At 33.8% G+C, this 18,532-nt stretch overlaps 2 protein-coding genes across 3 annotated transcripts; both read left to right on the top strand.

The window, feature by feature from the left end:
* Positions 1-2,147: 2,147 nt before the first annotated feature.
* LOC142640598 (uncharacterized) lies at positions 2,148-13,991 on the top strand. Of its 2 annotated transcripts, none has more exons than XM_075814770.1 (14): positions 2,148-2,317; positions 3,554-3,688; positions 4,266-4,399; positions 4,766-4,804; positions 4,909-5,001; positions 5,106-5,222; positions 6,552-6,647; positions 7,333-7,446; positions 10,509-10,562; positions 10,922-10,969; positions 11,845-11,995; positions 12,194-12,359; positions 13,071-13,137; positions 13,465-13,991. In XM_075814770.1, exons 2-14 carry the CDS (start codon positions 3,607-3,609, stop codon positions 13,720-13,722), a joined length of 1,419 nt encoding a protein of 472 aa, XP_075670885.1. In that variant the 5' UTR covers positions 2,148-2,317; positions 3,554-3,606; the 3' UTR covers positions 13,723-13,991. The 2 variants fall into 2 exon arrangements, with proteins under 2 accessions (XP_075670885.1, XP_075670884.1); XM_075814769.1 differs by having other exon boundaries at positions 13,068-13,137.
* An 806-nt stretch (positions 13,992-14,797) lies between these two features.
* Positions 14,798-16,488, top strand: LOC142638883 (cyclin-U1-1). The gene is made up of 2 exons (XM_075812951.1): positions 14,798-15,347; positions 15,948-16,488. Exons 1-2 carry the CDS (start codon positions 14,932-14,934, stop codon positions 16,225-16,227), a joined length of 696 nt encoding a protein of 231 aa, XP_075669066.1. The 5' UTR covers positions 14,798-14,931; the 3' UTR covers positions 16,228-16,488.
* Positions 16,489-18,532: the final 2,044 nt, after the last annotated feature.

The following is an 18,532-nucleotide window of genomic DNA, read 5'->3' as shown; positions in this document are numbered from 1 at the left end:
TTACATTGTAGATTTCTAAAAGATCTAACGGTTAAAACAAACAATTAAAAATGTATTGACTTTCATATAATTTGCCTTGTTAATAACATTTTTTTTTTCTCTCTTTATTTATTACTTTCCACACTTTTTTTTCCCTTTTTCTTTCCACCCATTGAAGAGCACTTCATTTTTTGTTTTTAATAAATGCCAAAATTTTATCTCAAACTTTCAATTTTTTAAGTAACGGTAGAAATTTTATTGAGCAAACTATAGAGGTTGCTGTAAATCACATATGATGGGTTGGATTTCTCCTAGCCATATCCGTTTAGTAAGAGTACAAAAGGCTTATAGTGCTAATCATTTGCCTCCTTGTATGTTGGTATTTTTTGCTGTGTGCAATTGGATTATCTGAAACTTATCCATGACATTTCAAGCTTCCTCTAATGGGTGTCTAAACGAGAATACTATAAGTCTTCTCCCATAGACTTTGGGTTGCTGCCTACCCTGTATGATTATTACTTTTTTTTTTTGAGGAAATACCCTATATGATTACTAATTACATATGGGAGGAATAAATTAAAATAAATTAAAATTCAACTTAACTTCTTTTTTTTTTTGGATTCTTTCTAAAGTAAAACTCTTTAGAAACTCTTATAGATATACGGTAATTAAGTTTGGTAGGAAAACAGAGCAACTCTAAAATGCTTGATTTGCAAACAATGCCAACCTAACAAATTTCGAGTGTACCGTGCAATTGTTTCTTTGCCGAAACTCCCACTTTGGCAATGGCAAGGTGCCCTTCAATAGATGAGTTTGTGTTTTGCAGGTTATTGAAAATGATGGCGTGCGATGTGCCTTTTAATAAGTAGAAAGTAATAAATAAGGGGAGAGAGAAAATATTCTGGTATTAATTAGGTTATCGGTTGCAAAGTAATAGTGTTAAATGATATTTTTTAAACTATTAGATCTTTTAGAAAGCTAAAAAAAGACATTCTTTCTTTTTTGTTGTTAAGCGAGGTAAATTCATAACTTTATAAAAGTTACATTAGGTGTAACTTGAACATATCTCATATATATATATATATATCATCTAATTTCATCCAATTTTGATTCAGATATAGGATACATGACATTTAAAAAATTCAAATATCTTTAAAAAACTAATATAAACCATACAAAACCAACTTTTTTCTAAAGGGAGTTTCAACCTAAAGTGTTCGCTTCTAATCATATAATTTTTTTTAAAAAAGACACCAATAAGATTTTGGTATCTTATATAACCATCAGAAACTTTACCAGTTGAGTTAACTGAAACCCACGTAAAAAATCAACTAAATACTATGCCGATGCATATCTCACATCTAACTAAACTAAAAATAAGAGAGCCTTAAAAAAAAAACTAAAAATAAGAAAGCCTTAAAAAAAAAAAAACTAAAAATAAGAGAGAGTTTGATGATAGGGAATGTTTGTTAGTATTTAGTGTTTAAACAACATTACACATATTTCCACACACTTTTTCACCCATACGTATTTTCACAAAACAACTTTATTAGAAATCTTTTACCAAACATGCCATAAATGAGAGGATATCATTATCTCCTTATATAAAAGAGAGAGAGAGAGAGAGAGAGAGAGATATATATATATATATATATATACATATACATATATATATATTTTATTTATTTATAGAAACAAGGCACACTTTGAATGACTATCACACATATTTTCACACACTTTTTTACCCACACGTATTTTCACAAAACAACAACTTTATTAGAGATCTTTTACCAAACTGGCCTTAAATGTGAGGATATCCTTATCTCCTTATAAAAAAAAGAAAAAAAAATGTGAGAGAGATAGATATATATATATATATATATATATATATATATATGTGTGTGTGTGTGTGTGTGTGTGTGTGTATACATATATATTTATTTATAGAAACAAGGCTCACTTTGAATGGCTATCACACTCCTGTTAAAGAGACCAAATGATAAGGAATACATTAGACCCCTCTGAAGTTTTTCACTTTCAAGAGTTTCAACCCAAAAACACGTTTCCGACATCGAAACCAAACACGCCTTAAATTTGAAGTCAAATCCGAAACCTCCAGCCCTCCCACCCCAAACTGATTAAATTTGCAAAATGGTCCTCAGACCATTGTTGTATTACGGTTATCCCTCTACTTAGCCCCTTAAACCACCCTCTTAACCTTTTGCACCAAAGCACAAGCAGAGAGAGAGAGATCCAGCGGACTCAGTAGAAGAATAAGGTTCGCATTGCGCTGAGCCATATGTAATGCAGACCAATTGATCATTCAAAGCCTTTCGCTGTATGTCTCTTCGGATCTGATCCACTTGTTTTCTATGTGTTTGTTTCTTTTTTCTCTTGTTGTTTTATAATACTGTTTGGTTTTTTGGAACTGGGTTTTGATGGGCAATTCTGGGTTTTTAGGATTATGGTCGGATTTGTGAGTTTTTTCTTGTGATGAAGTACTTTGGAAAATTCTATTTCTGACCATCAAGGCAAAACAAAGAAAAATATTCTCCTTTTTTTTTCTGTAATTATAATTCTTGTTATTGCAGTTTTGACGTCCAGGAGGCAGTGATTTTATGACATTTCTATTGTTTGTTGCAACTTTGTATGGCTTTGGATTGACAGCAATTATTGATTGTGTTGATTGGTCAATTGCAAGTACATTGTATGTTGGAGAGAGAGAGAACCCGGAAGTCAATGAATCAATAAAATTATGTAGATGTGTTGCAGGGAACTTGTTACTGTTATCTACCATGAATATGCTGTGATTCTCAATTCAACTGAATTAATCTTTTTACTGGACAAATTGGGCGTGTGGATCTTGTTGTATCAATATATTTGAAATAACATATTGGGGTTTTGTTTGCGTGATGCAAATTGGAGGCTGTGCTATAGGGCTTCTTCTGGCTTGGGTAGTTAGATAATTAAGTCAATGATTAAAGCCATATTGGGTTGTTACACACACACACGCACACACCTTTGTGTTGGGAATTTCGATTAGGATGGTTTGGTTTACACCTCTAATTACTAATTAGGGTGCATCCAGATCTTGTTTCTCATAAATAAAGACTATTAAGTTAGCCCTTCAAAATTGCTGTTGAGATTGTGTGTTCTCATTGATGAGTTCTTCATATTTTGTTTCAGTTTATGGTGTCTTGATTAATTTATTAGGTGGAGTTACGATTTTCTGGGTACATCAATCACACTATTTCAATGGCTCACATTGTTGTACTTGTGTTATGAGTCTCTTGTATTCTTTGGAAACTTCAGATAATTGGCCCCAAGATGAATGTATTCTGGGGAAAGATTAGCAACTACAGATCAAATTGTGCAATATTTTACAAGTATAACACCTTAATTATCACCTTTAAAATGAATTTAAAAAAAAAAAAATTATGCATGTCCCTATTTTTTAGGGTTTTAGCTAAATTCCTTATAGTCTGTTTCATTTTAAAGTAAACATCTTTTAACGTTCTTCTTATACTTAGCTTTTGTAAAATTTGACTTTTCTCTGTAATTTCACTTATTGCAGATCTTAGTGCAGGCTAAGACGTTAAAGAAATCTTCTGTCTGCTAGCTTTATCTATGTTTGGAGGTCTTGTGACTGCTCCTAGCAATAGTCCACACTTAAGGAAGTCTGGAAGCAGACCAGTTGTTTTTGATCTAGGTAATGTTGGTTTACAAGCCTTTGGGTTATAAGCATATAGTTTTTACCTTATATTTAACGACTGTTGAGATTTGGTTATAAGCCTTTGGGTTATAAGCATTTAGGTACTGTTGAGATTAATTTGCAATGTGCACCCCACTGTTCAGTTATAATGGACTGGACATTGCAAATTACCAAGAACTGACCTGTTAATTTTGGCAGATTAGTGCTACCCAGCCCATTTCTTTGTTAAATTTGACACTAATTTGGATGGTGGGGTGACATTGCAAATTATTATCAAATTAAATGTGTGTGTGGATTATTATTATTATTATTATTATTATTATTATTATTATTTCTGGTAACTTATTAGCTTATATTCTTATGTACAACTTTTAAAAACCTTGCCTTTATTAGGTACAATTGTACTTTTGCCCTAATAAAATCCAAACCAACAATAAGATGTTGCTTGCAAAAATTTAATTTATGGTGGACATGGCAAATGGCCCCATAGTTTCAAGTCAAACTGCAATGAATCCTATTGTATTACCTTGATGGTTGATTTTTTTGTACATCTTATACTTGTTGAATGTCACAGCTACAGGTGAGGTGGAAAATGGTGTTGAGGATAATTTCTCACATTCAATGGAGACAAATGATTTGAAGAGTGCAAGTACACCAATGAGCACTGCCGCCATGATGCCATCGCCTATTTTATTATGGAGATTCAAGGTTTCATTATTTGAATAGTATCATTGTTTTATATGCTATTAAATTCCTTCTTCTTCTTTTTTTCAGTTTGATTTTAATTGTTGATGTGGATAATTATGAAATGGTTTTACTTATCAAAAAAAATTATGAAATGGTTTGATTTAACTAAAGATTGAATTTTCAAATTCATAGTATGGTAATCGCTCTTGTTTTGAGAATAATTCAGCAATAGATATAAAATGATTCTGTCTCTACTTGTCTCCTGTGTGCACAATAATCTTGATGAGTTGCATTTTTATTTTTACCCAGAAATCTGCTTTATTATTTTCAGTTTTCTTTTCCAGATTTTCATATATATTATCAGATACTAATTTAAATTATGTCCAGGTACTACTATTCTTTGTCTGGGGTTTCAGTTGTTGCAAGGTTAGTTCCATTTTGTATTTTTTCTATTGATAGGAGTACTAGCAGAAATATCTTGGATTTCACATCGTCAGAATGTTCTTTTTTGGCATATGTGAATGTCACAGATTGGATGGGATTCCGTTATGAGAATGAGTGTGGACTTACGGGATTTATTTCTATATGAGGCATTTTTGTATTATAATCCTCTTCTACTTGTGGTGAGTTTTGGTTATTTATATTTTATTGAGAGTAGACTATCTTTTCATATTCTTACATTGTTTATCCTTTTGGTAACACATTTCTTGTAATTTTGATATTGCAGACTCTTATGGTTTGGCTTTGGGGAATTAATTTATGGGTTTTTTCCCAAGCCAATGTTAGTTACGCAAAAATTTTTGATCTTGATCAAAATCATCTAACTCACCGAGAAATTTGGAAGGTATCATATTAAACAGCCAGTGCATTGACTCTGTCATTTTTCTTTAACTAGCCTAATGGTTTTTACCAATTCTTTTGCCATATGGTATTTAATAAGTATGCTATGTGAAATGTGTCCAAACGTGAACTATGTCCATTCTTGGATATGATTCTTCAATTTTAAAATTTTCAGTTTCAGGTTTGGCACCCGCTTTTTGTTGACAAGGGCATCCAAATAAACCTGTAGCTTTTAACACATCTTATGTTTTTCAATTTATCATCAATAGGATGTGGAAATAGTTTGAAGGGTAAATTAGACTTTCCCCTTTCTCTATTGGGCAATTAACAATTCACCCCCTTAACTACTGGAAATAAGCAAATACCCCCCCTACTGTCAAAGTTAACAACTAGCAGAATCTTTTGATTCCTTTAATATTCCATACAGAAGTTACTAAAATACCCTCCTCCAGTTAGCAAACGCTCCAAATACCTCAGGACTTATTTTACCGAATCCACGAGACTTATTAGATTTTGGGACTAAGGCTTGGTTGTTGTTGTTGTTGGACAAGACTTATATTAGAAACGAATAAGTTTAATTGTGCAATATGAGTTTGTTTTAACAAGATGTCTTTTGGTCATCAGCATTAGTGACTTTCCTTATTGTATTTATTTGCAACTGTCTCAACACAATTTTGGAACTGTAAGAAACTAGGTGAGAACTATAATAAATTAAACTCAGGGTCCAACATTGACTCAGCCTTACTATTAATAATAAATTAATAACTAGTAAAGCAAGAATTATACAAGAAGCCAGGGGATCTTTTACTTTTTTGCTAATTTTTTGTTTCTCATTATAGAGTAGTGTGGGTTTACACATTTACATGAAAGATGTTCAAAATGCAATCCTTTAAATAATTTATAGTCCTTCTCTTCTTTTAAACCTTATTAAATACAGTGTGTGTATATATTTCTTTATTTATATTAGCATTGTGTGTATGTTTCTAGAATAGCCATGACCATCTGTTTTGATGGGTAATTCTGGGATTTCCGGTTGTGAGTTTTGGGTTTTTGATAAAGTACTTTGAAAATTCTATTTCTGATCATTAGGTTAAAATCTTTTTTTCCCTATAATTATTATTCTTGTTATTATGGTTTTAAACAAACATCTATTAACAGTCCTCTTATACTTCTCTTTTGTCAGATTTGACTTTTCTCTGTAATTTTCATGTATTGCAGGTTCTTAGATATTTTCTATCTGCTATCTTCATCTATATTCAATATTTATTTATTTATATTAGTATTGTGTATATGTTTCTAGAATAACCACGACCATCCTTTCTGATATTTGCAGTGTGCCACATGGATGACTATTATTGTCCCAACTAGCATGACAGCGTATCTTTATCTTTATTCTCATGGAGAAGTATCTTTGGCTGCATCACAACCAGTGTAATAGATGCATCCACTCTTATAAATTATGGACAGACTATTTTGTTTAATTATGTCATTCCAATAATCTCTTTTTCTCTGTACAAACCTGATTGTAATATTTGGTGAAGATGTTGAACATATTTTCTCATGGAAGCAGAAGCTTCATAGATGTATTGAAATGTCTCACACATTAGAGTGGTGAAAAGTTAATTATGTATGAGCTTTATTCTAGGGTCTATTATATGTGCATTGAGGAGGATGGAGTAAGTAATTTTTATATTGGGTACTTTACTTCCTAGAAGTCTTTATTGAGACCTTCTTGTAATCAAATATTATGTTGAAAACTTTTATATATGGTGTATTGTTTCATGCATTTATTGGATTTTAATATGATCCTACATAGGAGATGATCCTACTGTTGAATATTAGTTTATCTATATTAGAAAGCAAACTCTGATTGGATGACCTAACCTGCCAGGCATAATGCCATAAGTGATTCCTTCTACTTTTTCTTTCTTCTGTTTAGTCTAGTTTTAGTGTTCATGCATTGTATATAACAAGGACTACTTTATTTTCATAATATATTCATACCATATTGAATATCTCATTGACAAGCAATTGATCTTCATCTTTTGTTATACCTTTACTATTACATTGAAATTGTTACAATTGTACTAACTTTTAATGGCACTCCTCTGCAGGTGCTCTTATATTGTGCTGTTGTGATGATATTGATATTCCCATTTGATATTTTTTATTTATCATCCCGCTATTACTTGTTAAGAACTCTTTGGCGAATAGTTCTCCCACTACAGGCAAGTTTTTTTTTTTTTTTTGGTTATATTACTCTCCTCTTTCTAGGATGTTTGGGTATTTTCTACATATTGATGAATAGTTTCAAGCCTTTTTTTTTAGTATAGCTTTTGAAAGAATATGTAGATCAACAAAATTCATATATCTTTAGAGTCTTTTGAGTTCCCATGTGTGTCATTGCTGATTGGGGGACCATGACCCTCTAAAGGGAAATTAACAGCAAGTACAAAAATTAGGTTGTTCTTCACATTTTTTCCTTCAATATGATAACTCTTGCAAACTTTTACTTTTTGACTTGATATTTTGAGTTAAGACGATTAGTGACTTTATTGAGTAGTGCCTTTATGAAATTAGTGGGATCCTTTATCCCCTTTCCTTTTCTATGGAAGTTCTGAGTAGGATGCTAAAGAGAATGGAGGAGGGAAGCCTTCTTAAGGGATTCAAGGTAGGCAATGCAATAGGAGATGGGTTGGGTGTCTCACACCTACTATTTGCTGATGATATAGTTCTTTTTTGTGATGCCAAAATTGACCAGATTCTCTAGATTCAAATGGTTGGTGATAGGCCTAAAAGCCAATTTGAGTAAGAGTGAGATGGTTGGGTTGGTGTGGTTGAGAACAAGACTGATCTTGCTGATAACTGTTTGCCAATGACTTATCTTGGTATGCTTTTAGGGGCTTCTTTTAATTCAAAGTCAATATGGAACCCTATATTGGAGAAGCTTGACATTATTGAAGAGTACATAATTGAGCTTAACTACCTATTATTTATCCTTTTTCACTATCACTATCCTTACTAATGTGGCAAATAGAATTGAGAAATTACTAAGGAATTTCTTGTGGGGTGGTTTGGGAGATGAGTTTAAACATCATGTGGTGGGATGGGATTAAGTTTTTACTCCTATTGCTAATGGAGGCAAGAGCATTAGGAAGCTTAAAACCTTCAATCAAGCTCTGTTGAGGAAATAGCATTGGCGTTTTGTGGCAGAGGATACATGCTTATGGAGGCATGTAGTGGTTATGAAGTTCGGAGAAGATTGGGAAGGTTAGAGTAATGAGTATAAAACTTGTTAGAAACTCTCATGGATGTGATTGGTGAAAGATCCTTAGGATGAGATGAAATAGGCTATTACAGTATATTTTGATGATGACTTGGGTAATCGGATCCAGTTTTGGCATCACACTTGGTGTGATCAGCCTTTGAGGGTGGCTTTCCTATCCTGTATGATTGTTCCACTGATAAAGAAGGTTCAATGGAGTCTTTGTTGGTGAGGTAGACCCCCTGGGGGGGGGGGGGGGGGGTGTGGGGATAGGAGTTGGGATGTTTGATTCCTTTAGGATTTTAATGATTAGGAGTTATTTGATGACCTCATTTCTCCATCTTCTAGATTCCCATATCCCTAATAGTGATCTAGTGAGTTGGAGGCTAAAGAAGAGTGGGGAGGATTCGATGGTCACTCTTTCTATAATGCTCTTAGGGGCTAAAAGCCATACTCTTCCCTTGGAAAGGCATTTGGGGTGTTAAGGTCTCATGAAGGATCTCCTTTTTCATTTGGACGGTAGCATGGGGAAAGATACTCACTTGTGATAATCTTGTTAAGAGGGGTATATAGTAGGTTGGTGTTGCATGTGCTAGTGTAATGAGGAGATGGTGGATCATCTATTGATACATTGCATTGCTGCTTTTGCTTTGTGAAGCTTTAGGTTTTATTTGAAAAGCTGATTGAAGTTATGTTTGGTTGGAGAAATTGGATGGGTAACCATTTGTCAGATATTTGGAATATTATTCCATTATGTTTTATGTGGACCATATGGAGGGAACACAATCAGCATACATTCGAAGATGGGGAAAGTACAGTGAATCAAAAAAAAATTTTGATAAGTAATAAAGATTTATTGATATAAAAAAAAAAAAGAGACACCCAAGTTCACAGGGAGCATACAAAGGTGTAAATATCAAATACAAAAATTACATAAATCAAGTAAATCCAAAATTGAAGAGAAAGGTTCGTTTCTCCACACTAAGAACCAATCCAATAAGGTTCTGAAAAATAGAAGCTTGAGATCATGCATCGAACGTTCATTGTCTTCAAAATACCTACTATTCCTTTCCTTTCAAATACACCACATCAAATAATGAGGAACAACAATCTATATATCTCCCTTATGATGGCAAACAAATCGACCTTGCCAGCAAGCAAGAAGCTTAACAATAGACATTGGCATAACGCAGCAAACTCCAAATAAACCAAAAACCATATCCCCCAACTCCAAAGCAACCGGACAATGAAGGAATAGATGGTCAATAGTTTCACTATTACACTTGATTGGTCTCGCGCATTGGGTTTTATGAATAGTGATTACATTGTGACGATTTAAGAGTCATTGCCTTTTTGTACATAGATCTTTCTTTGTAATTCTTAAGGCTTCTTTGTGGTCTTTGTTCATGAAGTAGTCTTTCCTTAATAAAATTGTTCTTACTTGCCAATGAGCTTTAGCTCAACTGGTACCTCCCTCCCCTTGTAAGTGCTAGGGGAAGGTGAGTGGGTAAATTTCCCATTAAAAAAAAAAAAAAATTCTTACCTAAAAAAGGAAGTATGTACTGTCATGAAAATGCACTGCAGCGATCATGTATAAAATTATTCATTTTCTTTTCATGTTTCTTTCGTTTGTCAAATAGTCAAGTAAAGTGTTAGCCAACATTGTTTTAGTGCAAATATACTTGAATGAAACCTACACATGGTAAACAGATGACTACTATATTGAGGTGACAAATCCTGGCAGGACAAAACCCCACAACCTTAACAGCATGGGTACTGTGGTTTGTGTGCTCATTGATGCTAGATTATCATATAACTTATCATTGGAAGCATAAGAGTCTGGGAATCAAACTAACCCACAACCTGCCTTTTTCATATGAAGCACACTATGGCACCCCTCATCCATTTTCTTATTTTTCATACAATGCCTAGGAGAAGAATGTATGGGTTCTTTTGTGGTTTAAACATTTTATTATTTTCCTAGTGTGTTGTAGTTAATATTTGATGCTTGTTTGGTGAATTCAGGCAATATCGTTCTCTGATTTTTTTGTGGCTGATATCTTGACCTCCATGGCAAAGGTATGCATCACTTTGTCTACTTTAACCATATTCCAGGTCAAATCCCATGCACTTGTATGGTTTTATATTTCAATAACATGATTTTCATTTCAAATAAGATTATATTGGTTTCTTAAATAAAATAAATATACACATATTTATGTGCCTACACATGTATGTGTTCATTATTTCAGTGGAGTATAGGATACGGGTAAATATGAGGTTACATTCTACCTAGGTTTAACCTTTTCTTGAGAGTGAGAATCAGGAAATTGTTTATCTATTTCGGATATACATACAAAAATGATAGAACTATCTTAAGATATATTCTTGCCACAATACCTTTTTCACTGTGCTTGTACTTGTCACTTCTTTTGCAGGTCTTCTCAGATTTGGAGCGTTCAGTATGTCGAATGGTCCATCGACAGGTCAGTGTTCTGTTGTTGAGATGGGCTTTATGCTATTAACAGATTTACCCTAATCATCTCTCTCTTCTCTCTCTCTCTCTCTTTTCCTTTTTTTTTAATATATAATATTTTGTAATATTATGTTGTCATAAAATTGTCATCTTTTTGCGCCTGATTGAAACCCATGGTTGTTACTTCTATCACTGGTTCTTTTAATTTCAAATGTTAATTAGATATTCTCATCATATGTTTCTTATTTTATGTTTTTATCTTAGGTGCACACATATCCAAACTTTTTGTTGGTGTAACCAGATTGATTCACTTGAAAAAGGTGTTTGTTTTCCCTTTAGTACAAAACTGTAGCACATTTCAAATTGATAAAGTGGAATAGAGATGTGTAGCCTATACCATATTGCTGGGAAATGTGATAAAGCTAAGTGAAGTTGAGTACAGAGAAAGTATATAAACAGAACCTCTTTATATATATATATATATATATATATATATATATATATATATTTCTCTCAATTTTCTAGAAATTTATGGTGGATGAAAAGATGCGTTCAGAAAACTCTGAAACTTAATTAATTACCCATGAGATATTCAGTGAGAAAATTGGTACAATCTGATACATTGTTATATTGATGAGTGAGGTTAGTTATGTGTGGAAACCAGTTAAGGGAGAACAATGTACAACGTAAAATCCTCTGCCAGTAGCTTGATTACCCCAGGTCATTGGCCTCTTTGCTGCTAAATTTCTAGTGGAGCCTGTTGCGTTTCCTGCTAGTTTAAATTATGGCTATTACAAGTTACACTTGTTTTTATTAAACGTGGTTTGATATAAATTTGATGCTTCACTTCTCGTTTGTTAAGAAATCTTTTCTAAACTCAAGCAGGTTGCCACTATTGCATGGTTTGAAGCTGATTCTGTTTGTGGCAGTCATTCCCTTGCAATTCCTTTTGTTCTTGTTTTACCATATCTTTTTCGTTTCTTCCAATGTCTTCGACAATACAAGGATACTGGGGAGAAAACAACCCTTCTGAATGGTAAAATCTCTGGATCATTCACATTTATGTTGTCTCATCTGTGTTATTTATCGTCTGATGCCTTTTGGAACATTGCAATGTTGGGTTGTCCATTATATTGCTTGTTTACGTTTCAATTAGTGATTTCTGCATCTAGCATTTATATTTTACTCTTTATTGCTACAAGATCATAGTAACTTTGTTTGCTTATGGTTTCAGCTTTAAAATATTCGACCGCAGTGCCAGTGATTTTTCTATCAGCCCTTAAATATCATGTCTTCCCTGATAGGTGGACAAATTTTTATCGGCCTCTCTGGCTCATCTCTGGTATTTTGAACTCTTTGTACTCATTCTACTGGGATGTTACCCGTGATTGGGACTGGAGGTATGTCAAATGTTTATACCTTCACAATATCACATCATAATTAACATGCCCCTTTGATTTTGTATTTATTTGGTATTAACCTTCGTAACATGCTTACACATTAAATCCTTTTCCTGCTGGCTTTTACTGTAGAGCCCTTGCATGTGAAATCTAAAGTAGTTGAGCTCTCAATTTTGTGGCACAAGTTAGCATGTTTCCTGGCCCTTGCTATTCTATACAGTTTCTATAAATCTTGGAAGTCATAGTATCACCGCATAAAACTCATGCCCCTGTGATTTTGAATTTAGTTGTCACAAATGTTAATGTTTACTTATAAAAAAAAAAATGTATATATATATTTATCTCCAACACCCTCAACATATATATCTATATATATATATATATATATATATATATATATATATAGATATATATGTTGAGGGTGTTGGAGATAAATTGTGAAGTTACATGGTAGAATTAGAAGGGAAAAAGAAAAAAAAGAAAAAAGACTTGGAGCAATATTATAAAGTTGCAAGTTACTTGAATGGAAAGTGAATTTTCAAATTAATTTACAGTTCTTTTAGGTGTGCTTGTTTGATATTTGTGCTTGAACTGTACTGTGATCCATTCCATATAAGAACACAGATAACACTGTTTTAGAAGTTATGTCTTGATTCTCTTGAATATTATTTGGTGAAGTGCCTATAAATATCCCTTTCTTTTTGCCAGTAGCTTCACTCGGATATTCAAGTTCAGCAAACCACACGTCTTCTCACACCTGTTATACGGACGAAAATGGGTAAGGCTATGCCTATTTTATTGTAGTATTTGAGTAATGTCTTTATGATATTGGCCTGTCTAGCTGAACCAACAAGGAGAATTCCCCCCTGGCAAAAAAGCTAGAGTGAACTGGTATGAGCTGTACAATATTATGTGACCTGAATTAATTGTTGGGACTGGCTCTCCACTGCCAACTTAAAATTTTTCAGAAAGCCAAGAAAGTTTAACGTAAATATTTCTTAATTAGTGCACTGATCAAAATGACCTCATCTTACTGGTTTAGTGATTGGTCTAGGTTGTAATACTTGGTTCCATGATGTAATTATATATGTATCTTGAATTGCAGGTTTATTTTTGGGTGATGGGAAGCAATCTTGTATTGCGTTGGGCATGGACATACAAGCTCTCTGCCCATCTTCGCCATAATTACCTTACGGTGTTTGCAGTTGCTGCCCTGGAGATTTTCCGTCGCTTCCAATGGGTTTTCTTTCGTGTAGAGAATGAATGGAATAAAATGAACTCCAAGACAAACATTCAGCTCTCAGAAAAAGACCTGACAGAGGAGGAAGAGAAGTTACTTGTTTCTAATGAGCACAATGTATAGTGAGCTAGAAACCCTTCCTTGATATCTCAGTACAATGATTTGGCAATCAGGGATTACCCTTCCATTTGGGATTTCATTATACAAAAGATATTACAATTTTCCTTTGTTCATAAAAGAATAGGGAATTCAATCATTAAATATTTACTCGATAAGTATCAATTCAATTAATTGCAATATAATTTTGTATTGATGTACCCTTCTAACTGGTGGGAAATTTTTTTTTTTTGAAATTTGAGCTCAAGGTCTTTTTTTTTTTTTTCATGTTATAATGCTCTTCTTCCCATGTGAGCAGTTTATGAGAGAGTTCAACATTGTTCTTATATATCATCACTTGGTCATATTTGTGTAACCTTGGATTGCAATTTGGCTTTATAATTTAGGGTCTAGTTAATATGTGTCCTTAAGGCATACATTAAACCATTTATTTTTAAAAACATTTTATTGGGAATTGAAAAAACTATTAATATTTTTTCAATTTTCAAGAAATTTTTTTTCAAAAATAATTAATTATTCTACCCTTATGGCACACATTAGCAAAATCATTATAATTTATATCAGACTGAACAGTAACTCCTGCCATTACAACCAAAACGTTACATTACCACCACCACAATCGCTGACCACTTTACACAGCTCCATGATATATGGAAGACATCTTACATGATTAACGGAGGTATCGGCATGTGGCATTCGACATTAAAGTCATAGAATTCTTGTGTCCATTAAGTTGAAAATTCCCTGCCAATGATGACGGACAGTATGCCTTTCTCTCAAGCACTCTCTTTGTCTTTGTATTCTAATTCTAGTAAGCCAGACAAGATAGTTTCCACCACTAATTTCACGGATGGTTGTTGTCCATATAAAATCCATTTTCGATTTATTCCGATACACACATGGGACCTCTTCAAATCCAGTGGTTCAAAAATCAAAATCACCTTACCTCATCCACGCTCAAACCTCCCACCAGCATACCATTCCAACTACTTGATATATGCTGCTTATATTTATTTTGAGATAGCATCCGCTTGATATTAAATCACCATTTTTTTTAGCTTATGACTAGGAGTGACAAAACAGCAAGTACACGTGTCAAAAACCCAGTTCTTGACCCTCCAAACCTGATAACATGTACAAAGTGGAAGCAAATGCCTCAAAATTCATTCTCACACTAGTGTATGAAACTAAAACTACCACAATGGCCTAATCTAAATGTTAACTACTGTTGGGTACAACCACCAAAGTCGGCAGCTGGAGCCGAGCCTAGCTGAGGCAAGCACGCCGAGAGTGCTCACCATATTGTCTTCTGTGCTAGAAAAGCTGGTGGCTCGAAATGACCGGCTCAGGGACTGCCTGAGCGCTGAGCTGGATGAGCTGAGCTTGGGCTCGGCTCGGCTTGGGAAGAGCTTCAATGCGTTTCATGGGGTGAGAGCACCAAATATAAGCATACCAAAGTACTTAGAGAGGTTATACAAGTTCACGGATTGTAGTCCATCTTGTTTTGTGGTTGGATTTGTGTATATAGACAGGTTAGTGCATAGGCACCCTGACTCCCTCGTCATTTCCTTGAACGTGCATAGGTTGCTGGTTACAAGCGTTATGGTTGCTTCTAAGATGCTAGATGATGAGTAAGCTCTCTCTCTCTTAAATGGGGTATTTTCATTTGTCCCTACTTATCACATGTTTGGTTTATGCATCTTCCTCGCTTCAGTTTGTTTTCTTACCTTGTTGGTTTGGTCTTTGGGATAGTTTGAGAGTTATAGCTCATTTGAACTTCTTTTTTGTGTTATAAGTAGCAATTAAAACCCATTCAGCAAAGAAAGTAACAGTTAAAATTCAATTGAAATATATATGCATTTGAACACTAGTGACCTAAGTTCTCTTCTGTTGTACCATAGATATCTGCACTCTGAAGTTGTCACATTTGTTGTGTGTGGTAAGGGGTACAAAGACATTTTCCTTGCATATAATGCTTACGAAGTCAACAAAGTAATTGAATCATCCATCACATGTGTTGCATACAATTCATTTATATAATATGTTTTGCTGCTGTGTACAAAAACAACAATACAGGTGCAACATATATTTTGCTGAAGAAAGCACATGGAAAACATGTACCTTGGGCAGCGTCATTAATGTGCTTGATTCCGTAATTTGTTCTCCACAAATGAAATAGCACGCAATTGTTATGATAATAATGTTGTTTTGCTTCAATTACAATTTTTCAGGCATTATAACAATGCATTTTTTGCTCGGGTTGGAGGAGTAAGCAATGCTGAGTTAAACAGGCTGGAATTAGAGTTGCTCTTTCTGTTGGATTTTGGAGTTGCAGTAAGCTCTAGAGTTTTTGAGTTCTACTGTTTGCACTTGGAAAAAGAGATGATGTTCAATGGCATAGGACAGAAAATAGAAAGGGCAATAATTCCTAGTGCTGTGGACGATCTGACTGAAATCTCTGTAGATGACACGCAAAGTTCTTCACCACCACTGAAATCTCTTGGTTTATAAAACCTTGAATTGTTCTTTCTTGTTTGCATCATATTATCATGTAAGATGGGTGCTTCAAGCCTTCAACTCTGTCGATTTATCACATTGACGAACTAGAGGGGAAAAAAAATGGAAAGAGATGGACTAGGTTCACAATATTAAAGCCACAAAAAAGATTGAGTGGGAGTATTTGGTGGTACTGGAGTGTATTTGACTTGGAATTCAAGTTCTGTGCAAATTGCAAGTATCAATAAATTGGAATTCTAATTATGAATTGATGCACTTGAAGCTCTTTGCTAAGTCTTGTATAGTGACTGTATATTTTGTGACAAATTTGCTTGTATCTATTGTTTAAAAACTATGCATTTTGTGTTCTTGTGGGTGCTTTGCATTTGGGTTGAGGGTTCAAGAGCTAAATTTTGTTTTGTTGAGAATAGAATTTCAGAGTGAGATGAAGGTCCAATCCTGCGAGTTTAGCATGTGGCATCCATTTGAAAATCTGTTGAGAAGGATTTAATTTTAATGAGAGTCTCGATCCTCCGAGATGATTGAACCTGAGGCAATTTTTTTATGCTCTCATTTACAATCGGGGACAGAGCCAGGATTTTGAGTGAGAGGGTGGAGTACTAAAAAAAACTGAAATAAAAGAATATGCCAAAATACTAATTAATTTTTCTGATATTAATTAGTTTGCTAAGTGAAAAAGCATACGAAAATAGAAATTCCAAAAAAAAAAAAAAAAAGAGGACAAATCACATATAGACAAACAAAAAGAGACAGAGAGGAAGAGAGTTTTGCTAAGATTAATTATTTGTATCTAACTATGCTCTTTGTCCCTTTGATATAGATGTACAAGAAAAAATAAAAGAGAGACAGAGAGTTTAATATAAAATTTGATGCTAAGAGCATTAGCATTGGGGTGGATAAAACCCCAAATAAGTTATTTTACCCCCTCCCCTAACTACCAAAGTTGAAGCAACACCCCGGTGGCTATTGCTAAATATTTTTAACAAATTGCTACAGTAATTTCTTAAATTTAGATTTTTCCTGATTTTGCCTTGTGTTAAGTGCAATTATTTCAGTAGCTTTGGGATGTGATTTAAACCATTAATGTTCTTTAGATTGAGGCTCTTACACGGACACTTTATTTGACTTGAGCCAATGTAGAGTCCTTGTACACATGATGATGCCCTTCCAAACTTGTGAGGGCTTTCGTGGTTGATTGTTTTGCCATAGATGATTGACCTCTCGGAAGTACTTACTCTTTAGGGTGGTGGCCAAAAGCATCTATGAATTTGGTAGGAAAAATTACAATGTTGGTCTCTTAAGTTCACCCTATGTGAGTAATTGGTCCCTCAAGTTTGAAGCGAGCACAATTAGTTCTTTAAGTTTTAAAATTGAGTTGTATTAGTCTTTTTACTAACTGCCGTTAGTAATGTTACCTACGTGGCTAACGAAATAATGTCTCGACATTTTTTAATGATGTAGCAATTTTTTAATTAAAAAAATTACAAAATAGATTTACACATAATAAACAATCTCCCCATCAAAGTACCAAATGAGAGAGAGAGAGAAGGGAAGAGAGTGAAGAAACTCAAGCCCTTGCCGCATCATTAAAAAAATTACAAATTTTTAAAATTAAACTGTACATTCTGGCTTTCTGTTACTACACAGACGTAATGATTATTCTGCAAAAGTTTGAAGATACATCTCCCGGCCAAATAGCAAACCACTTATATTGCTCTTTCAATACCAAGTAGGTACCAAAATGCATAATTGTGCTCTACCCCAAACTCTAGAGCCTTCCGTCAATATATTGCTATTTTAGATCCTGCAATGCTTGTCGAATTGAATCATCATCTTGGCTGGAGTACTTCAAACATATAAGCTGTTGAGCAACACGGTAGGCCATCTGGATTGGATGATACTGCAGGTAGTTTACTTCCTAGACATTGGAAATTTGTTTAATATGTCAGATCACCGTAGTTCATGAAGAGGGGCTATTCCATATACATCAACAAGAAAAATTCATTAAGAAAATCAAATCAAGTAAAAGGAAGACACATACGCTACATGATTTGGATTTCAATAAACATTTAAAAAAAAAAAAAAAAAAAACTAGTACATATGTTTTAAAAACCACAGGGGTGGGCCACTCGCTGAAGGCTAAAGCCTCCGTAAATGTCAACCAATATTTTTCAAAACTTGTATGAAAAATGTGAGCAACTTTGCAAGCAGTTTTTTTTAAAAAAAATAATTTTTTTTTTTTTTTTTAAAAATCCTTAACTTACTTGTAAGGTTTAACAAGGAAGTTGGCACTGACATA

Source organism: Castanea sativa, chromosome 6, assembly GCF_040712315.1.
Source record: "Castanea sativa cultivar Marrone di Chiusa Pesio chromosome 6, ASM4071231v1".
Taxonomy (NCBI): domain Eukaryota; kingdom Viridiplantae; phylum Streptophyta; class Magnoliopsida; order Fagales; family Fagaceae; genus Castanea; species Castanea sativa.
The sequence above is the reverse complement of the archived record's forward strand: the minus strand, read 5'-3'. Positions and strand labels throughout refer to the sequence as shown.